General features: G+C 37.9%; 1 protein-coding gene and 1 non-coding gene across 2 annotated transcripts in view; one reads left to right on the top strand and one right to left on the bottom strand.

The window, feature by feature from the left end:
• The window catches only part of UTRN (utrophin), a 551,097-nt gene that overhangs the window by 294,129 nt on the left and 237,261 nt on the right, over window positions 1-19,707 (bottom strand). The window contains exons 42-45 of the mRNA XM_068985316.1: window positions 14,058-14,208; window positions 12,688-12,863; window positions 5,239-5,374; window positions 3,455-3,604 (exon numbers count right to left, since the gene is read on the bottom strand). Of these exons, the coding sequence (XP_068841417.1) occupies window positions 3,455-3,604; window positions 5,239-5,374; window positions 12,688-12,863; window positions 14,058-14,208 (613 nt within the window). The remainder of the gene's footprint in view (window positions 1-3,454; window positions 3,605-5,238; window positions 5,375-12,687; window positions 12,864-14,057; window positions 14,209-19,707) is intronic.
• TRNAC-ACA (transfer RNA cysteine (anticodon ACA)) lies at window positions 17,574-17,646 on the top strand. The gene has a single exon. It is a non-coding gene; the product is annotated as a tRNA-Cys (tRNA).

Here is a 19,707-nt window from a genome sequence, read left to right as displayed (position 1 = left end):
GGACGATGATATTTTCAAAAGAAAGCATTCTTCTAAATGATCTTGCTGTCATTTTCCTGCCCCTCCTCAATGCCTAAGCCTCTGTGTCCACTTTCACTATTCAGTGGGGTCTTGCCTGACCCCCAACTGACATCAAGAATGTCATCCAGTCCTTAGCCGGCCTGCTCCTGTACAACATTTAATACTGCCACTTCCTCTCCCTTGATTCTCTTGGTATTTTACAATGGTGATTTTACTCCCACCTCTGTGATAGATATTCTATGCTTGATCCTGGCCTCTCTCCCCGGGTCCTGGTTTCTAATTGCTTCGTTTATCAAGTGGAGTTTCAAGAGACTGATGACTTTCCAAAACAGATCTTCAGTCACCCTCTTCCTGTCAATTGTATATATTCAGATATGTCCAAGAGTGGAGGCATCACCTGTCTCCCTGACATCCGCTTCACTCTCTGTCTCCTCGAGCTCCTGTCATTTATGCTTCTCTTCCCTGCAATGTCTTTCCCTCCAAACCTCCATCTGACTAATACTCATTCATCTTTAGTAAATTAGTTTGGATATGAACTCCACAAAACCTTCCGTGGCTACCACCCAAAGTTAGGTAGGTTCTCCACTTTTATATTCCCACAGATACCTCCTTGTTATAATTGCTTATCTCCTGTCTCATCCACAATGAGGTCTTTGGGTTAAGAAGCATTTTCATACTTTTGGCTACATTTCCAGTTCTTAAAATGGTACCTGGCAAAAAATGAGAGCCCAGTAAAATCCTACTGAGCAAATAAAAGCATGAATTAATGAAAAATTCCAGATTAGTATTTCCTAAAATGTGCCTGTTGAAATTCTCTACATGATGAGCCTTGCTTTTGCTTGGTCTTAGATTCTCATAACTCACATAATTAGTGTAGAATCTATGTGAAGTCCTGCGATAAAGGAAGCTCTGTCTGACATTGTGCTCCCAAAGTGACCAGCATGCCCTATTCTACACAATACCCATTGACATCCTCTGTGTTAAATAAATACATGTGGTCCGATTGAATATGCACAAGCTGAGTCTGGCATGTTGGACACGGGGCCAACACGTCTGAAAAACAGCAAGGAGAGAGCGTAGCAGATGAAGTCAGGGAGATAACAGGAAGCCAGAACACGACAGCCTCATAAGCCACCATCAGGACTTTGGCCATTACTCTGAATGAGATGGAATACTATTAGTGGGTTTTTCTCAGGGGATTTACTAGACCTGAATGATTCTTAACAACTACTTTGGTTGCTTTGTTAAGGAGAGGCAGACAAAGGGGAAAGTGAGGCAAAAGGGAGGCCAATGAAGTGGCCGTGGCAGGAATCACACAAGAGATGACGGCAATGATGATCACACAGGAAACAACTTAGTGGCCACGGAGGCAGTGAGAAGTGGCCAAGTTTATGAAATTTTGCAAGCCTAAGAAAAGAGGAAAGAATTGCCCAGGGAATACCCATGTGCCACTCAATATCGATATTTGTTAAAATTGCTCCATTTGCCTTATTGTGTATCTACTCATGGAGCCTTCCATTCAAACTGTCCATCAAGGAGACAGGAATTTTGAAGGAGAAGCTGATGATGGTGACTCCAGGGTTTATTCGTTTGTTTTTCACTGAGATATAATTCACATGTTGTAAAACTGAGTCCAGAGTTTTGGCATAAACCATAATAAGGATGTGATTACCAGTAATTGAGGTGGGAAACGTAAACTAAGACCCCAGAGGGAGGTGGAGTCAGGTACTCGTCTTGTATGTTAGTATCAGATGCCTATTGATGTCATAGATATCAAAGTACAGATCCTCAGCACGCAGCTGTGACGAAGTCTGAATGGGGAGAGAGGGCGAGGCCAGAGATGCAGCTGTGTGAGTCATCAGTAACAGTGACCCATCAAGACAGTAGCTCTCAAGCAGAGAGGCTGGATCAATAAAGTATCTAAATCATTAGATATAGAAGAATGGCTATCATTTTAAAAGGATGGAGAAGAAGAAAAATGATTGATATGGGTCCTGTCCAAACCAAGACAGAAACATATCTGTTCAGTGTCCCAGACAGACTTCTTACTGAGTATGTGCTCATTTGCTCAGTCATGTCCAACTCTTCACAACACCACAAACTGTAGCCTGCCAGGCTCCTCTGTCCGTGGGCTTTCCCAGGTAAGAATACAGGAGTGGGTTGACATTTCTTACTCCAGGGGATCTTCCCAACCCAGGAATCAAACTGAGTCTCTTGCATCTCCTGCATTGGCAGGCGGATTCTTTACCACTGTGAAACTTGGGAAGCCCCATTATGCTATGTACCCAACTCAAAATAAATAGAAACCTATTACTTTACCTCTGATTCAACTGCAAAAGAAGCAATGGTGTGAGAAAAAGGACTTTATCTTAATCATATTGGTAGCACATACCATTACAACCTACTTCAGTTCAATTCAGTTCAGTCGTTCAGTCATGTCTGACTCTTTGCAACCCCATGAATCGCAGCATGCCAGGCTTCCCTGTCCATCACCAACTCCTGGAGTTCACCCAAACTCATGTCCATCAAGTCAGTAATGCCATCCAGCCATCTCATCCTCTGTTGTCCCCTTCTCCTCCTGCCCTCAATCCCTCCCAGCATCAGACTCTTTTCCAATGAGTCAACTCTTCACATGAGGTAGCCAAAGTATTGGAGTTTCAGCCTCAACATCAGTCCTTCCAATGAACACCCAGGACTGATATCCCTTAGGATGGCCTGGTTGGATCTTCTTGCAGTCCAAGGGACTCTCAAGAGTCTTCTCAAACACCACACTTCAAAAGCATCAATTCTTCGGCACTCAGCTTTCTTTATAGTCCAACTCTCACATCCATACATGACCACTGGAAAAACCATAGCCTTGACTAGACTGACCTTTGTTGGCAAAGTAATACTGCTTTTTAACATGCTATCTAGGTTGGTCACAACTTTCTTTTCAAGGAGTAAGCATCTTTTAATTTCATGGTTACAATCACCATTTGCAGTGATTTTGGAGCCCAAAAAAATAAAGTCTGACACTGTTTCCACTGTTTTCCCATCTATTTCCCATGAAGTGATGGGACCTAGTAAATACATGCTGAATGAATAAAATCATTTGAAATAAATCTATATATATGAAAAGTCACATGCAACATCACAAAGTTATTTTAGGCTTTCATTTTTCAGAGCATAATTATTAGGATTTTACACTCATTATTTAATATAGTATATAACATATAAAATCTTCTATGCCAAAAAATCCCATGTGAAATAAGTATTCTTTGAGAACATAAGCTTCCATCCATGACAGATGAAAAAAACATAATTATCAATACTAGTAAGCATTAGTAAAATGTGCCCATATTTGGGTACACTTAAAACAGTCACATAATCCCACTTCTTTGAGAACAAAATCAATAAACATGAAAAAGGTATCACAGTAATTCTTAATGCACACCTTATTCCATGACGAATTTACAGTTCTTAAGCTCTCTGAAACTTTTTCTCTTTCATGTAAACTCAGACTTTTATCTGAAAGCATTTCCAGTTCAGTTCTATTTAGCCACTTGAGTTTCTCAGCTTGTACATCCATGTCCTGGGTTAAGTCCTAAGGGAGTCAGAAGAGAGGTATGGTTAAAAGTTTCTCATGCCAGTAAAAGATCAAGAACTGTGTTAGAAATCTCTACGGGAAATAGTCCTATAAATGTGGACCTTTAATTTCTTAAATGGAAAATAAACTTCTAAGAAGCCTGAATTGATGTTAACAAACTGTAACTAATTTGGGAATGAACTCCCACTTCCAGTATGCACTGTATGAAAATGAATTACTACTCCCAACTCTGTACCTCTTAACAGGGTCATATAATGTCATATTTATCTTGACAACTTAATATTCTGTTCTTAGATAAATCATAAAAATGGTGTTTATTCTACCAAAAGGCCAAAAATCCCAAGAAACAACAGAAGCATTTTATGCGTGCATGTCTACCTATCCCAATATACTGTGCTAACCCTTGTGACTAACCCCAAATTGTTTACAAAAGGCATATTCCAAGAAAACTACTAAAATTTTTATAATAAACACAAACAAGCTTGTTAGATATTTGTCAGATTTTGAAATGAAAACTTAATAACCACTTGCCACGTATTTTTCATCAGTATTAAAATTTTCTTTCCCCAAATACCTCAATCCTATTCCTTTAGATAAAATCTCTAATCAGATTAGTGGGTATCATTTTAGATATTCCTTGCTGCACGCATGTGTATGTATCTATACTCACATACAATTTCTTTTAATAAAAATGTGAGCACATTTTGCTTATTGCTCTACCAGTATTTTAATTCTTAACACAAAAAATTTAAAATTTGTGGATATAAAAATGTATGGACATTTGGGTATATTATTAATAACATACCTATATACCTTTATGTATTTTTATTTGTTGTATACCTATACAATTTTAAAACAATTCTTGCTGGTTGCAGATCAACAAAGAAACTTTAATTAATACAACTGTGACAATAAGTCCATAATAAGCTGCAGTAACTCTCAAGTCACTTGGAATCTTCTTGTAGAACTCATTTTATAGATGCTGCTGCTGCTGCTAAATCACTTCAGTCGTGTCCGACTCTGTGTGACCCCATAGACAACAGCCCACCAGCCTCCCTCATCCCTGGGGTTCTCCAGGCAAGAACACTGGAATGGGTTGCCATTTCCTTCTCCAATCCATGAAAGTGAAAAGTGAAAAGTGAAGTCGCTCAGTCATGTCCGACTCTTTGCGACCCCATGGACTGCAGCCTACCAGGCTCCTCTGCCCATGGGATTTTCCAGGCAAGAGTACTAGAGTGGGTTGCCATTGCCTTCTCTGCATCTTATAGATAGTAATCAGTAATTAATAATTTTCTAAATCCAAAAGGAAAAAACTATACTTCCCAGCATTATTATATTCCAAAATGATGATGACAGTTTAAAATATTCTAAAATCCTTTGGTCCAATACTTAGACCCACATGACATCACTTTTACATGCGTGAATCCTTACCTCTGCAATGATGAAATAACAGTTGCTCTTTAAAATTAAAAAAATATATATATATATTCCTCTTTAAAGTTCACCACTCTTACCATAAATACAAAGCTTCTTCCCCTTTTCTTATTTAGTCATGCAATATCTTATTTTTAGTGTTAATGTTCATGCATCAAAAAAGCATCAGCAAATATAGAGACAAATAAATCACTTACTGTTAATTCTTGCAGGTTTCCTTCCAGTTCAGTGGTTGATCTTTTCTGTACAGCATTCTCAGCCTTTGTTAACCAACAGATAATCTCATCTAGTCTTTCTCTATACTCCATCACCTGCTTACTTTCTCCTTTTAACCTAAAAGGACAAATTATTTAAAAATATTGAGAAAATTAACCAATTAACTAGAACACTATATATCTACATTGGATATTCTGACTAAATATGCCACATACAAAAAAATAATCTTAGTATGTATCAATTATTTTAACATGCACTTCTAAATGAGTATTAATAGTAATGTATACATTTTGCAAAGTTATATGCAAATATAAGAATAAGATTTCTTCCTTCAATAAATTAAAAAATATTGAAACTAAAAAATGTTATCTTCCTTCATCATAAAAACTATGTATAAATTTAATACAAAGGACTTTTTAAAGCTAGACACCACCGTACAGCATAATGGAGGCTTTAAAAAGAAAACATGAAAAATGTCTTTATCTAAAATAATAAGGAAAAATACATAATTCTCTTTGAGTACTCCATGGAGATAGAAAGGTATCATTATATGACATTCACATTAGGGGGCAACTATTACTCTACTTTATTCATAGGAAAGAAAGAGCAAGAACAAGGCAAGACACCAAAAATGGGAAATTTTTAGAAATATTAGGAAAGACAAGAAAAATGGGAATTTGATGAGCTCATTAAAATAAGTATTATATTCGAATATAGCACCAAGTTACAAAAAAGGGTTTAGAAAAACAAAGCCAAAGTTTTAAAGGACATAAGGAAACAGTCATATGAATATAAAAAAGGAACTGCCTTAATTACATCCTTTAATGTTATAAGAATAACATTTATAATTATATAAACCATCTGTCAAAAGATGAGAATATGATTAGAACTCATTTGACAAACAAGATTTTTAAGAAAGAGTTTGAAAGCTATTTAGAACTTGGTGGTGGTATCACTTCTATAGCTCCTGCTATTAGCTGATGGCTTAAAAATAAAATGCAATTTTTTTAATGAATTACATTATGTCATCCCTAATAAGAATTTACATTTTTATGCCTATAATTTTTTCTTTTTAATCACAAATACACCTAACACAATGATGCAATACGTATAGATTAAATGCTAAATAAATCATATATTTAATAGAGAGTCAGTGATATTTGAAGGAGAGTATTTTAATGTTTAAAAATCTAATAAGGAAAGGGGGAGGAATAAATTAGGTGTTTGGGATGAACATACACACACTACCATATATAAAATAGACAACCAACAAGGACCTACTCTATAGCACAGGGAACTATATTTAGTATTTTGTAATAACAAATAAGAGACAAGAATCTAAAAAGAATAGATACATATGTATGTCTATAACTGAATCACTTTTGTGGTACACCTGAAACTAACACAACATTGTAAATAACCTTTAATTTTAAAAAATTGATGATAATCTCTACAGCATCTTTCCCCAGCAGCTCAGTCGGTAAACAATCTGCCTGCCATGCAGGAGACCAGGGTTTGATCACTGGGCTGGAAAGATCCCCTGGTGAAGGAAATGGCAACTCACTCTGGTATTCCTTCCTGGAAAATCTCATGGACAGAGGAGCCTAGCAGGCGAGGCTAAGAGGTTTCAAGTGTCGGACACGACTTAGAGACTAATCTCCACAGGATCATAAGCTTTCATTTTTAAGCATTCATCAGGAGAGAACACTGCTTCAAGATTTAAATAAATGAATAAAGCTATATATGAATTGTTTAGACTATCAGAACCCAAACAGGTAATTCACCCTCTGTATCGAAGAGTCTTTAAATAACAACTGGAAAAACAATGAAAATATTACTATTGACCTTGTGTTTCAAAAAAAGTAGCAATTTAAATTTCCAGGGTTTCATAATCACAACTAATGTAGTATTTTGAAAATATATCTATGAGGAAAACTAACATTATCAAGTAATTTCAATAAGACATATTTGAGTCTCACAAAATTTTCATCTGCAAACTAGCTAAATATAATCTACATTTTAAATGTTATCACAAAGTAAAAACAAGCTATAAATTCATGTTCAAACAGTAGATAACAATTGCTCATTAAGGAATAACAACATAAGTTGCTGAACTGTGCAAATATTTAACAACAGACATTCAATACAAAAATAAATTGAGCTGTGTGCTATTTCTCAATGAGTAATAACAGTACACATAATAAGCCCATAAAATTGCAAGGTGGCCCCAAGTTAAGACAAATTCAAACCTAAAGTTAAATGTGAATTTATGAAAACAAATACTGTTTTAATTAAAATACAAGATGCTAGAGAAGAGACTCATTATTCTTTCCTCTTCTCAAAAAAATGAGTCAAGCGTCTTTTAGCTCCACCATGTCAGTCCCAGAAGCAATAACTGTCACATTCCACAGAGATCCATTTGAAATTGATTAGGGAAATTTCTACAGTTATTGCTAATACCATACCAGCAAGTACAACTTTTTTCTTAAGAAGACCTGGAAGAGACTATTTTCAAGCTAGAGGGACTCTCCCTGCTAACTCATTCACTTTAGTTGAGTTGCTCAGTCGTGTCTGACTATTTGTGACCCTGTAGACTGCAGCAGGCCAGGCTTCCCTGTCTATCACCAACTCCCAGGGCTTGCTCAAACTCATGTCCATCAAGTTGGTGAAGCCATCCAATTATTTCATCTTCTGTCATCCCCTTCTCCTCCTGCCTTCAATCTTTCCCAGCATCAGGGTCTTCTAGGAGTCAGTTCTTCACATCAGTAGGCCAAAGTATTGGAGCTTCAGCTTCAGCAACAGTCCTTCCAATGAATATTCAGGACCGATTTCCTTTAGGATTGACTGGTTTGATCTCCTGGCAGCGCCAACTCATTAGCATGACACATAAAATCCTATGGGACTCCCCACCCTGCCCCTGGTCCCCTGAGCCCTTCTCACCATCTAACCACAGATTTTTCACTCAGCCACACTATTTCATGCCTCCCACCTTGCCTGTTCTGTACCATTTCCCTTCAAGACCATCCTTAAGAAGAATTTATAGGAAATTGCTATAAATGCTTCAATATCAGCTTCTGGATCCCTCCCCTGAATGTGTGAATTCCACAGCCCATCACCCCTGAGTCTATGACAACACACTACCTTCTTATAACAATAATGTACCCTTTATCACATCAGATTACTTTTTCCTTTAAACGTTTTCTTCATCATAGTCCCTCTGAGTTCTTTAGTCATACTTGTATCCCCTATGTTAAACACAAAGTTCATAAATACTGATCAAATCATTTAATCAATCATTGGCAAAACAGCAATACCATGCTTGGAGAATAAGTCATAGGATAGCTTACAATAACAGAACTAGATATTTTGAGTGTTTAGTATGAATAGATAGGGCATAAGCTTTTTACAAAAAGTGTCTCCTTTAATCCTCGTGACAATCCTCTGAGAAGATAGCCCAGTTCTCATTCACAGAGAAGGAAACTTAGCCGGAGAGCTCTGAGGTCTACCCACCTTTTACATGCACAGTATTCACGAGATTAAGTACTGTCACTAACTTTCTATGAGACCCTGGACAGTTACTAATACTTCACTTCTCCACTCTGAGCTTCAGTTTCCAAAGCTGTACAATGGATCTAAATACCCCCTCACAGGGTAATTGTGAGGATTCAGTTCAGTTCAGTTCAGTCGCTCAGTCGTGTCCAACTCTTTAAGACCCCATGAATTGCAGCATGCCAGGCCTCCCTGTCCATCACCAACTCCCAGACTTCACTCAAACTCATGTCCATCGAGTCGGTGATGCCATCCAGCCATCGCATCCTCTGTCGTCCCCTTCTCCTCCTGCCCCCAATCCTTCCCAGCATCAGAGTCTTTTCCACATGAGGTGGCCAAAGTATTGGAGTTTCAGCTTTACCATCAGTCTCTTCCAATGAACACCCAGGACTGATCTCCTTTAGAATGGACTGGTTGGATCTCCTTGCAATCCAAGGGACTCTCAAGAGTCTTCTCCAACACCACAGTTCAAAAGCATCAATTCTTCGGTGCTCAGCTTTCTTCACAGTCCAACTCTCATATCCATACATGACCACTGGAAAAACCATAGCCTTAACTAGACGGACCTTTGTTGGCAAAGTAATGTCTCTGCTTTTGAATATGCTATCTAGCTTGGTCATAACTTTCCTTCCAAGGAGTAAGCGTCTTTTACATTCATGGCTGCAATCACCATCTGCAGTGATTTTGGAGCCCAAAAAATAAAGTCTGACATTGTTTCCATTGTTTCCCCATCTATTTCCCATGAAGTGATGGGACCAGATGCCATGATCTTCATTTTCTGAACGTTAAGCTTTAAGCCAACTTTTTCACTCTCCTCTTTCACTTTCATCAAGAGGCTTTTGAGTTCCTCTTCACTTTCTGCCATAAGAGTGGTGTCATCTGCATATCTGAGGTTATTGATATTTCTCCCAGCAATCTTGATTCCAGGTGGTGCTTCTTCCAGCCCAGCATTTCTCATGATGTACTCTGCATAGAAGTTAAATAAGTAAGATGACAATATACAGTCTTGATGTACTCCTTTTCCTATTTGGAACCAGCCTGTTGTCTCACGTCCAGTTCTAACTGTTGCTTCCTGACCTGCATACAGACTTCTCAGCAAGCAGGTCAGATGGTCTGGTATTTCCATCTCTTGAAGAATTTTCCACAGTTTATTGTGATCCACACAGTCAAAGGCTTTGGCATAGTCAAAAAAGCAGAAATAGATGTTTTTCTGGAACTCTCTTCCTTTTTCCATGATCCAGTGGATGTTGGCAATTTGATCTCTGTTTCCTCTGCCTTTTCTAAAACCAGCTTGAACATCTGGAAGTTCACAGTTCACGTATTGCTGAAGCCTGACTTGGAGAATTTTAAGTATCACTTTACTAGCCTGGGAGATGAGTGCAATTGTGCGGTATTTTGAGCATTCTTTGGCATTGCCTTTCTTTGGGACTGGAATGAAAGCTGACCTTTTCCAGTCCTGTGGCCACTGCTGAGTTTTCCAAATTTGTTCACATATTGAGTGCAGCACTTTCACAGCATTATCTTTCAGGATTTGAAACAGCTCAACTGGAATTCCATCACCTCTACTAGCTTTGTTCGTAGTGATGCTTTCTAAGACCCAGTTGACTTCACATTCCAGGATGTCTGGCTCTGTGAGTGATCACACCATTGTGATTATCTTGGTCATGAAGATCTGTTTTGTACAGTTCTTCTGTGTATTCTTGCCACCTCTTCTTAATATCTTCTGCTTCTGTTAGGTCCATACCATTTTTGTCCTTTATTGAGCCCATCTTTGCATGAAATGTATCTCCTATTTTACTGAAGAGATCTCGAGTCTTTCCCATTCCGGTATTTTCCTCTATTTCTTTGCATTGATCACTGAGCACGATTTTCTTATCTCTCCTTGCTATTCTTTGGAACTCTGCATTCAGATGCTTATAGCTTTCCTTTTCTCCTTTGTTTTTCTCTTCTCTTCTTTTCACAGCTATTTGTAAGGCCTCCCCAGATGGCCATTTTGCTTTTTTGCATTTCTTTTCCATGGGGCTGGTCTTGATCCCTGTCTCCTGTACAGTGTCATGAACCTCCGTCCATAGTTCATCAGGCACTCTATCTATCAGATGTAGTCCCTTAAATCTATTTCTCACTTCCACTGTATAATCATAAGGAATTTGATTTAGGTCATACCTGAATGGTCTAGTGGTTTTCCCTACTTTCTTCAATTTAAGGCTGAATTTGGCAATAAGGAGTTCATGATCTGAGCCACAGTCAGCTCCTGGTCTTGTTTTTGCTGACTGTATAGAGCTTCTCCATCTTTGGTTGCAAAGAATGTAATCAATCTGATTTCGGTGTTAATCATCTGGTGATATTCATGTGTCGAGTCTTCTCTTGTGTTGTTGGATTAAATGAGGCCAAATGCTGTCTTTGCCACATGGCTACCTCTCAATCAAGACACACAAACTATGACTGACTTTTACCAAACCACACAAAATAAAAGATGATGTTAGTTTATAAACAGTTGCCAGGACTGCCCTGGTGGTCCAGTGGTAAAGAATCCACCTGCCAATGCAGGGAACACGAGTTCCATCCCTGGCCCAGGAAGATCCCACGTGCCATGCAGCAGCTAAGTACATGTGCCACAAATACTGAGCTCTCACTCTGAAGCCCATGACCCACAAATACTGAAGCACGTGTGTCCTTAGAGCCTGTGCTCTGCAAGAAAAGGCACCACAATAAAAAGCCTGCACATTGCAACTACAGAGTAGAAAAAAGTTGACCAAGGAACAACAAAGACCCAGCACAGCCAAAAATTTTAAAAATTTTTCTAAATTAGGCAAAAGCTCTTTTTTGCAACAAGCATGTATTAAAAAGTAGCCACAAGCCAAATACTCAAAGTTCAATATTTTATGTTATACTATAATACCGAACTTGATAAAGTATTAGATTGGCCTTTAACAAAACAATAGTTTATCACTAAAATAATATATCATCTACAGTTAAAATTATCAGAAAAAATATCTCGGAGATTTTAAAACAAAACTATCATTAACTCACCCTCTCAAGATGAAATGTACTCAGCAAAATAGGAATCATCCATTAAATCCTGACTGTCTCAAACATAATTTCAAATAATGGTAAAGTAATACATGAAATAATATGTGCAATGTTGAGTATTCTATTCACTGGTAATCAAACATGTTTGCAACCAGAAGACACCCTAGTATTAATATGTGGGGCAGTGCCACATAATCTGACATAAAAACACAATAATAAATTATATTTACTATGTCATATAGATGAGGAACTGTATTATGTACACAGCACTGACGTATAAAGACACAGGGCACCCTTAGACTCCAAGAATTCCTCAGTGAGACAGATTCCTCTTCAAGACCCAGAGACCCTGTCAGGAAGTGAGGGAGGGAGAAGCTTGCCCTGAAACCCCCTTCTTCAGCCAGAGAGTCCAGAGTGCTCCTCCACCTACTTCAAATTCCTGTCGCAAAGTCCCTGTGTCATAATAAACAGTCAGAAAAAAAGAGGAATGAAGATTTTTTTGACATATCTGAGTAGAAAAGTTAGACAATGGATGGCCTTTTAAACATAGAAAAACACAAAAATACAGAACGTGGACAGTGGAAGTCTTAAACGTCAGCAAAACTCTTGTAACGTGAGAGCAAAAAGTGAAAGCGTTAGTCACTCAGTCGTGTCTGACTCTCTGCAACCCCAAGGACTGTAGCCCGCCAGGATCCTCGGTCCATGGGATTCTCCAGGTAAGAATACTGGAGTAGCCATACCCTCCCCCTAATATCAAATGATAAAAAGAACTTGGAACTCATCATCTTGTATCTCAAGGTTCTGCCCAAATACCCTCACCCCGTGCCCTTGAGTTATCACGGCTTAATCACCTTGGTCGCCGATCCTTCACTTCTGCAGCGATTGCGCCCCAGCGTTGGTTTAAACCTGCCAGCTTGTCCTTCAAGAAGCTTCCATCTGTCGGGGAGAGTTTCTGTATAATCCCATCCCCCGTTCTGTTTAGTGCTGCAAAACTCGGCTGGTGGCTGCTGATCCCCTCCTCGAGTTCCTGTAACAGAGAACCACTCAAGATTAACTCCACTGCTAGATTAAACTGTTCTGAGGCAGTGAATTCATTTAGGTACCATGGCGTAGTGTCAATATAAGTGTTAGAGAAACAAAGCCTTGGAAAGATATTTTATGTATATGAAAAAGGCATTTTTAACACTTTAATTACATTTCAATCAACAGATTAAATGAAATCTATTTTGAAATCTAACCCACTCTTATGAATGTCATCAGGCAAAATACAGCAAAAGAGAACAGCCTAACAATACAAAATAAATAACAGCTTTTTATATTGACACATAAGCATCAATCATGCTTGATTAAAATGAATTCCTTATCCTCTAAACATGGGCTTGAAAGTGTCTCTTAAAAAACTGTTTAAACCCTCTACTCCCATATATTATTATGTCTTACCATATGTAAGTAAACCTCAGTGTGCATTTTATTGAGACATTGCTTCACTGGTCTGTAAATTTTTAAGCAATGGATTAAGAAAGGATATTTTAAAGTCAAATTTAAGTACTTCTCTATGACTCTAAAAATAAGAAAAATGTATTAACATATTGATGAGAAAATAAAAGCATTCTCTAACTCCTCATGAACCTTCTACACTAAATATATTTTAAAAATTTAATAAAAGAGAAAATATTCTCAACAAGGGTAAATTGAAATTTTAACCATTATTTCTAAAGACCTATTACTGTCAGCAGAACTGATTTAGCTATTGTGTTCTATTTTCCCAAGACTGAATTAGACATACATGAGCAGCTGCCCTGATATAACTCAAAAATAATTTACTTTTATAATAATGATCAATGATACAAAGAAAAATAAGATCTCTAAGTGTTTAACTATAGAAAATAAAGGTGAGGTATACAGATATCTTTTTGTCCTTGATAGAGTCTTGAGCATAAAATTTTATAAGTTCTGAATATAAAATTTTAAAAATAAAATTGTTTTGATATTTTTCAAATATTATTTAAATTTCTTTAAATTCCTAATTTAAATTGAAAGACTATTTTTTTCATAGACCTTTAAAACTGAAAACTAGAACTGGAACAAAAATAACAGTCTGTCTGTATACCCCTGAAAAATTAATACTGCAGGCCCCTCCTTTTAAAACCTGTCTTAAATGGTGAATACTAAATAAGCCAAGTTTTCAGCACATCCCCAGCCTCTTGCAGAAAGCACTCACCTGCTGATGTATCCTGGCCTTCTCTAAGTCCAGGCCACCATCCTGAGCAAAAGTACCAGCCAGTAACTCTTCAGCTTCTGTTATCCAGTGTGTGAGGTCATTAAGGTCACAGTGGAACTGTCTCCATTCCTCCATAGCCCTATCAAAATAACTAAGGGACAACAAACAAAATAGGTTTCCAAACTTTCCAGGACCATCTAGAAGCGATTTTCTAAAAAGGAAATTTAAATTTCATTTAAACCAAAAGCCTCAAAATGAGTGAATTCACAGCTCACTGCTCTATAAGACCAGTTTTCGTAATGGATTACTGTTAATGATTCCTCTTACAGAAACATGCATCATACCAAGAGTAAAGCAGTCTGCATATGCCTCCCCCTTCACATCATGCACACAGACACACACACACTAGGCAGTTTTCTAATTGAATAGAGAGGCATCTCTGGCTGCAAAAATCAAGATAGATTAGCTGCAGGCATGTTAGCCCACCCAACTTTGAACACTTAACATTTTAGATATCATGAAATGTATAATATGATTAATTACTTTATTCTCTTAGGAAAAAATTAGGATATTTTATTTCCAAAACACTTAGTTTCCAGCTAGAACAAAACTTAAAGGCCAAAACACATCAAAATTCCCTTGCAGTCTATTAACTCTGTGCTACAGACTGAATTGTGTACCCCCCCAAAATCCATATGTCAAAGCCCTAACCCTTAACATGACTATATTTGGAGACAGGGTGTTTAGGGAGGTAATTAAGGTTAAATGAGATGATAAGTTTTAGTTTCTCAGTCATGTGCAACTCTTTGTGACCCCAGGGACTGTGGCCCAGCAGGCTCTTCTGGCCATGGGATTTCCCAGGCAAGAACACTGGAGTGGGTTGCCATTTGCTTCTCCAGGGGATCTGCCTGACCCAGCGATTGAACCCACATCTCCTGCACTGCAGGTGTATTCTTTACCATCTGAGCCACCAGGGAAGTCCAAATGAGGTCATATCAGTCACTAATCCCATAGAACTGTTGGCCTAATAAGAGAAAGAGACATAAGAAATCTCTTTCTGTGTGTCTCTTTCTGTCTGTCTGCTACTGTCTGTCTGTCTGTCTCTCTCTCTGCAAGAGCACAGAGGAAAGACATGTAAGGTCACAGCAAGAAGGTGTGTCCCGCAAGCCAGGAAGAGAAGCCTCATCAGAAACTCAGCTCTGCTAGTACCTTGATCTTGGACTTCCAGCCTCCAGAACCGAGAGAAAATAAATGTCTGTTGTTTAGGCCATCTGCAGTCTCTTATTATGGCTGCGCTACACTTAGCAGCAGCAGCAGCAGCAGCAGCAGCAGACTAACGTATACTCTGTGCTGTAACTACCTGGTGTGTCTCACTGATCGGAACACACAGCAGGATGGGAGAAGCTGCAAAGCTCAGGCTAGACAATGAGACAAAGACTGCTAAGACTTCTATTCAAACCTAACTTGTTAGAAACGAGATAAAGTCAGACTCCAGTGCTTGTCGTATCCGGGACAAAATAAAATAAATATGAAGAGGAAAAGCCTTCTTGGCTTGGAATCCTATGTCATTTCTGTCGACCTTTTTATTTAGAGTAGTGGTACCAGGAGAAGTTTAGAAGAGATCTCAGAAATTTTAGTGACAATACAAAATAGTTTGTAATAAAAAGGTAATATTAATATTTTAAAAAGCAATAAAATGGTCCCTAACATTGCTAACTGCTAAATAATGTTTATGTTTCCTTCTTCCATGAAAAACATTTTGAAAATTCAGTTAATATTTGCTGAGTGCCCACAAGGTAACAACATTCTATTGGGCATGACAAAAATAAAAGCACTTCAAACAAAACATGATGAGAAGATATTAAGATAATCTTCACTATCATTTGTAAAAACACAGCAAACATAAATTCTGAGATGGTGAAGTGTGAATAGAAAATATTGCTAGAAAGGCTGCTCCAAAGACTGAGAATAGAAATGTTAAACTTAGTAAAGATAATTACCATCAAAACAGAACATAAATTCCAGTAAATCTAAGCATAATACTTATGGATTTTATATTAAAAAAAAAACACACACAACAGAAAGACCCATGTTCAGATGGGATTCAAAGAACTATCTCATCCTCTCTAATCCAGCCAGCTTTTACGGGAGGCAGCAGGGAATTGCAAAGGACTATGGACTTCCAGAGACTCATAGGACTCAAAGTACAAGTCTTACCCCATCTATGGTTTGTATTTGAAACAGAAGCATGTAAGTTTACTGTCTCTAATATTCCAACTTGATATATTCCCTCCCAAACTCATCTTATTCCAAAGGAGGCATAAAGGAGTTCTCAAAGAAAGATATCTGATTATTTTCAAAGTATTTATCTTTTACCACAGATCAATAATACTAAAAAAAAAAAAAAATTCATAGGCAAAACAGCATAGAGAACTCTTGTAGACAAATGGACTTGGTGGTCACCAGGTGTAATTATCACCTATAACTGAAACCATGTAAGCACAGAATATTTGCCATTGCCTTGATGTTCTATGACAAGAACAGAATAGAAAGGAGTGCTCTCAAGTACTGCCTTTAAAACTAGATATACAGGAAAGGGGGGAAATAAACATTTTAGGATAGGTTACCAAGGTTGGAAGAGGAAAGCAAGACAAAAATTAGAGGTATGAATAAGAACGTAAACAACTAATGCATCCAAGTGCTGGGCCAAGCCAAATAAGAGAGACAACCTCCCAGCAAATGAAATCTAGCAAGCACAGAAAAGAAAATAATAAAATAAAAATGTGATAGAGAAGAACTTTCTAACATAAGAGAACACGGTCCTGTGCTCAATTAAAAAAATATCTAGGAAAAAAACTACTTGCTAAAATTTTTATAATCACAAAAATGGCATGAATATTGGCAATCAACATAATGCACAATGTCCTTGAAATTCTGACACATTAGCCAGATGCATATATGCAAATAGAATAAGTGAAAAAAGAAGAAACAAAATTATATATACAACTGATGTATCATAAGAAAGGCTAAGAAAACAAATGTTATACCCATATACCGGGGTGTACACACACACACACACAAATAAACACAGTGCAGAAGGTGCAGAAGAAACTTAACATACATCAATTCTACAAACGAAGAAAAAGCACAAAACTGCCAAGCGATAGTCCTAGAGAGAAAGATGTAGACAAATCTTCAAAACCTTACTGAAGACACAGAAAGGATCCAAATGAATGAAAGAATACATTTCAAATTGACCGTTTTTTCTAAAATTGATTGAAATGACTAAAATTTTCCTGGAAGAATAAATATAGAAAAAGTATGAATTTTAATGTTAGAATAATTAGAGGAAACTTACTGTGATGGATTTAAAAAATTTATAATGCTTTGAAAATGAAAATGCTATGGTATTAGATTAAAATTGATGGTGTGATAAGGTGGAATTAGCAAAATTAAATAAATATAAAGTAGAAATGCCTTTAAGTGTATGATAGAGGAAATATCACCAATGATACTTTCTTGGTGGCTCAGATGGTAAAGCGTCTGCCTACAATGCAGGAGACCCAGGTTCGATCCCTGGGTTGGGAAGATCCTCTGGAGAAGGAAATGGCATCCCACTCCAGTACTCTTGCCTGGAAAATCCCATGGACGGAGGAGCATGGTAGGCTACAGTCCATGGGGTCACAAAGAGTCGGACACGACTGAGCGACTTCACTTCACTTCACCAATGATAATGGAGAGCTGGATTATTCAGCAAAATGTATAGAGAAAATTGGCTGCTCATTTAAGAAAAATAAAGCAAAATACAACAGATTGGTGTTTCTTAACTCAGGCTCCACAAAAAATGTCAGCTGGGAAGTGTTCAAGACGTAGATATGCGTGGCCTCTACTCTTGCTACTAAAGAGCTGGTGGTGTATACAGACATAGAGAATGGACTTCTGTTTGCCATGGGGGAAGAGAGATGGTGGAGGGACACATTAAGAATTTGGGATTAGCAGATGCAAACTACTACACACAGAATGGATAATCAACAAGGTCCTACTTTATAAGGAACCATAATGATAATGGCAAAGAATTTTTAAAAAGAGTTGGTATATAGAAACACCAAACCTGTTCTGTGAAAAATAGCATGCGTGTTTTGATAGTTCAGTTCAGTTTAGTCGCTCAGTCGTGTCCAACTCTTTGCAACCCCATGACTGTGGCAGCTTAGGCTTTCCTGTCCATCACCAAATCCAGGAGCATGCTCAAACTCATGTCCATCGAGTCAGTGATGCCATCCAACCATCTCATCTTCTGTTGTCCCCTTCTCCTCCTCCCTTCAATCTTTCCCAGCATCAGGGTCTTTTCCAAGGAGTCAGTTCTTTGCACCAGGGGGCCAAAGTATTAGAGCTTCAGTTTCAGCATCAGTGCTTCCAATGAATATTCAGTGTTGATTTCCTTTAGGATGGACTGGTTGGATCTCCCTGCAGTCCAAGGGACTCTCAAGAGTCTTCTCCAACACCACAGTTCAAAAGTATCGATTCTTCAGCACTCAGCCTTCTTTATATTCCAACTGTCACATCCATACATGACTACTGGAAAACCATAGCTTTGACTAGACGGACATTTGTTGGCAAAGTAATGTCTCTGCTTTTTGATATGCTGTGTAGGTTGGTCATAACTTTTCTGCCAAGGAGGAAGAGTCTTTCAATTTCATAGTGGCAATCACCATCTGCAGTGAATTTTGGAGCCCAAGAAAATAACCTCTCTCACTGTTTCCATTGTTTCCCCATCTATTTGCCATGACCAGATGCCATGATCTTAGCTTTCTAAATGTTAGGTTTAAGCCAACATTTTCACTCTCCTCTTTCACTTTCATCAAGAGGCTCTTTAGCTCTTCTTTGCTATCTGCCATATGAGTGGTATCATCTGTGTTTCTGAGGTTATTGATATTTCTCCCGGCAATCTTGATTCCACCTTCTACTTCATTCAGTCTGGCATTTCATATGATGTACTCTGCATATAAGTTAAATAAGAAGGGTGACAATATACAGACTTGACACACTCTGTTCCTGCTTTGGAATCAGTCTGCTGTTCCATGTTCAGTTCTAACGTTGTTTCTTGACTTGCATAGGAGGTCAGGTAAGGTGATCAGGTAAGGAGACCAGTAAGACAATCTGGTATTCCTATCTTTTTAAGAATTTTCCAGTTTGTTGTGATCCACACAGTCAAAGGCTTTGGCATAGTCAATAAAGCAGAAGTAGATATTTTTCTGGAACTCTCTTGCTTTTTTGATGATCCAATGGATTTTGGCAATTTGATCTCTGGTTCCTCTGCCTTTTTTAAATCTAGCTTGAACATCTGGAAATTCTCCATTCATGCACTATTAAAGCCTGGCTTGGAGAATTTTCAGCATTACTTTGCTAGCATGTGAGATGAGTACAGTTGGGTGGTAGTTTGAGCATTCTTTGACATTGCCTTTCTTTGGGATTGGAATGAAAACTGACCTTTTCCAGTCCTGTGGCCATTGCTATGTTTTGCAAGTTTGCTGGCATATTGAGTGCAGCACTTTCCCAGCATCATCTTTTAGGATTTGAAATAGCTCTCAACTGGAATCTCATTACCTCCACTAGCTTTGTTCATAGTCATGCTTCCTAAGGCCTACTTGAC

The sequence above is a fragment of the Capricornis sumatraensis genome, chromosome 13, assembly GCF_032405125.1.
Source record: "Capricornis sumatraensis isolate serow.1 chromosome 13, serow.2, whole genome shotgun sequence".
Classification (NCBI taxonomy): domain Eukaryota; kingdom Metazoa; phylum Chordata; class Mammalia; order Artiodactyla; family Bovidae; genus Capricornis; species Capricornis sumatraensis.
Note: the sequence above shows the minus strand (reverse complement) of the source record. Positions and strands in the feature narration are given on the sequence as shown.